At 52.7% G+C, this 4,843-nt stretch overlaps 1 protein-coding gene across 1 annotated transcript; it reads left to right on the top strand.

The window, feature by feature from the left end:
• Positions 1–786: 786 nt before the first annotated feature.
• Positions 787–4,377, top strand: TEOVI_000108700 (uncharacterized protein; the record flags this gene model as incomplete). Its single annotated transcript, XM_067224374.1, has 1 exon — positions 787–4,377. One exon carries the CDS (start codon positions 787–789, stop codon positions 4,375–4,377), a length of 3,591 nt encoding a protein of 1,196 aa, XP_067080475.1.
• Positions 4,378–4,843: the final 466 nt, after the last annotated feature.

Raw genomic sequence — 4,843 nt, 5'->3', positions numbered from 1 at the left:
TATATATATATATGTATATGTATATGTATATGACTCAGTACTTTACTGGGTTGTGCTGTCGTTTTTTGAAATATTGAGACGTTTCTTTCCCCTTTTTTTCTTTTTTACCACACCCCTCTACCCCACACATTTTGAAGGTGAAAGAGTTTTGCGAATCACAAGCTTCTGCTTTTCATTCCTTAGCTCTAGTAACTTTCCCTGCCCATCATTCACTTGCTTTCATTCAATTGTTTGAATGATTATTTGTCCACTTTTTGTTAACGTTTCTTTTCTTCCCCTCTCCCTCATCTTCGTACACCCTTTTTTCTCTCCTCTTCCTTTTCATCCTCAAACAAACAAACAAACGAACGAACAATAAATAAATCAATAAATAAATAAAAGCCAGCAGTGGAGATCGCAGGGGTGCAGAAGCAGCAGCAGCAACAGCAACAGCAACACGACATTAGGAGAAGAGGCGAACATACAATAGTGCACGGGGAAGTGGTGGTGGTGGTGGTGGTGGGACAGAAAAATTTACTCGTGTGTATAATTGTTACGTGTGAGGGTGCTTTCTTTTTTTTTTTTTTTTACAGAGCATTAGTGTTTTTTATACACCCGCATTTTTATTTCTCCCCTTTCGTTTTTGCTGCTTTGGTGGGCAAGGAGAGGAGGAACTGAGGGCAAATACGGTTAACGAAAACGAGTGTAAGAGAGTCTCCGCCGTTTTTTTTTTGTCCATCACTGCCACGTCTCCGGTGCCTTGATTGACGTCCCCAACAGCGTTTCCGAACAAAACAGCGTGTGCGCATGTCAACACCAATTGGTTCTCGCAGTCGTACGCATAGCATCCGAAGGGAGTCTGCTGCATCTTTACCACAGAGTACTACGTGTAGTAGTGATAGTACCAGTCCCCCACGCGCGGTGCCTACAGACGGAACTGTGATGTGGTCGGGGAGTGACAGAACTGTGATAGGTAATGAAGTTGCTGTTGGAGATGTAAGTGCTTGTAGTGGTGACAGTTGTAAAAAAAGCGGTGGGGATCGTTCTTTTGCCTCATACGCCAGCGGCACCAGTTACGTTGACTGCTCGGGGATTGGCGCTGTTGCAAAACGATCTTGCGTGGAGGAGGAGGCTTTCCAACGCGGCCGGATTTACCTTCAGCAACTAGAATCGTGGAAGAACCTCCGTGTGCAGGCCCTGCAAGAACAACCGGGGAGTCTCGCCTGTAGCCGTTCCGCTTCACTGCGGAGCCTCAGTACTGCGACACGGCAAGAGGTCGTGCTTTTTAGCCCACCTCGACGGCAGCGTCAGCAACAACTCCTCTCAACAAGTCCCCAACTGCAGCAGGAGGCCACATCACCACAGCCACAACCACAGCCGCAACTGTCACCACCGCCGTCACCGGCTAAACAAGCGCAACCCCAGCTAGCGCGGCCACAATTGCAGCAGCAGCCGAAGTCGCAGTCGCAGTCGCAGTCGCAGTCGCCACAGTTATCACAACCGCAGAGACCTTTCAATAGCAGGCGCCCGGGCGACTCGGAGTGGGGTGGAGCGCATCTACTCGAGAAGTATTACGAAGGTGAGGTGCGGCGAGTGGCACAACGCGGGCAAAGGTTGCAGGAACGTGAGTGGCGTCTGATGGAGCGGCAGTTGCAAGATGCCCGAGCAGCAGAGACTCGGGCAGTTGAAGAGGCTCGAACCACAGCGGAACGAGTGCGGGCTCTGGAGGGGCAGTTACACGCAGCTCAGCAGGCGCTCGCGGGTGTGTCCGCTTCAGGTCGCGAAGCGCTAGAGGACTTACAGCTGCGTGATCGGCAGGTGGAGGTGCTTTCCATTGAAGTGGAGCGGCTGCGGATGGAGAACATGACTATTGCTGTGGAGCGCCGGAAGGTTGAGTCTCTCATGAAGGAGCGTGTTGGGGAGTTGGAAGCCGCAGCGGAAGCTAGTAGGCAAACCGAGGCGACACTGGCTGCCCGCCTGCAGGAGGCACAATACGAACTGAGCGGTCATCACCAGGTGCTGAGAGAGCGGGATGAAGCTCTCTGTCGTGAGTCACAAAGTCATCAACTTGTAGAAGAGCGGGTTGCGGAGATGGAACGCCAACTTAAAGAGGCAACGAGCTTGGTGGATGGTGAGCGACAAGAGGCCAGGAGACAGGCAAAGAGGCAGGCGAAGGCGCTTCAGCAGTCTCAGGCCAGGTGTGAAGAGCTTCAGCGTCGTTACAAGGAAAAGGAGCGCGAACTCACAGAGCAGGCGGAACGCTACGAAGAAATTCTCGCGGCACGAGATGCCTCCGCCGCTTCGACCACCGCTCAGATAGAAAAGGAAGTCGACGGTTACAGACGGCAATACCGAGAGCTCCAGCAACAGTTGCTTCAAGAGCGTGTTGCTATGGCCGCAGTTGCCGAGACGCAACGGGCCGAAGTGTTGAGGTTGCGTCGGACCTTAAATGCGTTGCAGGAGGAGTTGTTGTTAGAGGCAGAGGATAGTCGCGGAAGCTTGGCGGCCTCCCGAAAGCACTTGCAGGGAGAACTTGCACGGGGTCGGCAGGCAGAGGCACTTCTACGAGAAGCGAGCGCAGAGGTGGCAAGGCTGCGGACAACTGTTGCAGACTTGCAGCAGAAACAGCATGGATCGGAGGGAGTACTGCATGATTCGCCAGCTCAACTGAGCCCCAAGCAAAAACAAACTAAAAAGCAGAGGCAGAAACAGCGGCAACGGCACGACCCACCACTCCCCGAAGATGAACCAGTTCCGTTGCCTGGTGACACCACGAGTTTGCTCTTAAACGAGTGTGACGACGTTAATAATGATGATAGGTCGACTCATCATCATGATTCATACCACTGTAATGGTGGGGGGCATAACCCTCAACAGTTCCTGTTTCCTTGTAAAAAGGGTGACGATGGTGAGGAGCGATCTCCTAGTGTGCGCAATGGTACCGTGCCCCATGCAGTTGACAGGCCCAGTTCTTCGCTATCACGTGGTGAGCAGGAGAATGCGCAGGCGAACGGAGAAACTGCGCCGTCACCGGAACCATCGTACACCTGCACGGAATCGGCGACATCAGATCTTGTTAAGTGCATAGAGGAGCGGTTGGAACCGCACCTGGCTGCGTTGCAGACAAAAGTAGTCGATGCGGTGAGTGCGCTCACGTCTGCTGGGGGTTATGGAGTGCCGGAGGAGCAGCCCCAACAGCCACATGACGACAAGTACCAACTGACGCATTTAGTCAACTCGCCACCCACGCGACGTGGCACAGCGCCACAAGTGGCAGATGCAGCTCTTACGCTGGGCTGCGTGGTGAAGCTCCTCGAAGCTGTATCCACGCTAAATGTAGTCTTGCCGTACTTCGAGTCTCTGTCCTATCAAGCAGCTGCCGACGGGGTGCTTCGTGGCATGGATAAGCGGTTGGTAGAGTGTTTGCAGCAACAGCAGCGGTTACTGCGCTTCGCCATGCAGAAAATAGATGAGGGACGAGGGCAAGGGGGGAGTCCACCCGCGTCCAATGTGTTATCTGCTTCCAACGTTGCCATTGGGGATCCGCTCATCCCTGCATTAACAGTGGCTTTGGAGGAGCGTCTCGAGACATTGTTAGCCATGGCTGACCTCAGCAACTGGGCGGGGCCTTCGTCAGACCCTGCGACGGTTTCTACGCACCCGCAGTTTGAAGAAGCTGGCAACGCTTCGGTGTCCGCAGAGCCGATGGCGTTGAGGCAAGTGACTCCGTCGTCACGTGATGAGGATCACGCGTTGCAACAGCTCGGGCCGGCACAGTCGCCGTTATCGCCCCCCAGGCGGTCGCGCACTGGTGATGTGCGGTCTCGACACACTTTTGGCGCTGTGGGCGGCAGACTTGAAGTGTCGGAAAGTGGCGCCGGCATCCGCCGATTGCCGCTGCCCTCTGTTGTTGACATCATATCTTGTTCAGCACTGGGTGCGCTTAATCACAAGAGCTTCTCGATGGATCATCGTGCAGCTCCAGCCAGCGCACTTTCATCATGCTCTCCGCCGTGTTTCACCTACACCATAAGAGCTGTTGCACCTTGCACTAATCTTCTTGTGGGACTTTCTGACGCGCAGTTGCCCCTTGAGGTGTTTTCCCCGGCGCTGAACTCCTTGTCATACCCAAACTGTTATTTCCTTCACTTGGGTCGCGGGACGCTGTATTGCCCTCGGCTCTCCATGGCTGATGTGCCGTATCCTCGTTTTATGTGCTCAGGCCCCATACTCGTGGATGAGGAGGTTACGTGTGTTCTGGACGTGGCTGCCCGGACCATTCGGTTTGTGCGGAGTGGTGTGGACTGTGGCGTCGCCTTCAACGATGTGGAGGTTTCGCTTCCACTCTGTCCAGCGTTTGAGTTTGACTCGAGCGGTGGTGCCATTGAGTTCAGGTAAGTTGAGCGTCATTTGTTTCAAATGGCGTCTGTTTCTCTTCTTATAGATTGATTTCCCTATAGTTTTTTTTGTGTGTTTTGTGTTTAAGCTCCCACGTGCTCGATTTTATGTTGTTTTGTAGTTGATGTGAGGAGATGTAGTGAAGCAGTTGCAAGTGGGAGACGTGGGGGAGACCGATGAAATGATGGGTTTGTGTGAGCCAGTCATTTTAATATTTCTATTTTGGGAACTGAAGTGATCTCCATGGGTTATATTTCTTCAAAATAAGATTGCTGACGACGCCAAGTGGATAGAGGAATATCCAACTTAACTTGCTGTATAGTCGTTAGAGATTACTTTTGTCGTCGTTTTTGTTCCCCTTCCATCCCCTTGTAACCACGTTTTTTTTTCTCGTTTTTAAAGATCATACTGCGGCGCCCTCGTTTTTGCACGCAACTTGCGTGTATTCCATCGGTTACCTCTGGGG

This window comes from Trypanosoma equiperdum, assembly GCF_001457755.1.
Source record: "Trypanosoma equiperdum strain OVI genome assembly, contig: ctg_292, whole genome shotgun sequence".
Taxonomy (NCBI): domain Eukaryota; phylum Euglenozoa; class Kinetoplastea; order Trypanosomatida; family Trypanosomatidae; genus Trypanosoma; species Trypanosoma equiperdum.
This window is presented reverse-complemented; position numbering and strand designations above follow the sequence as displayed.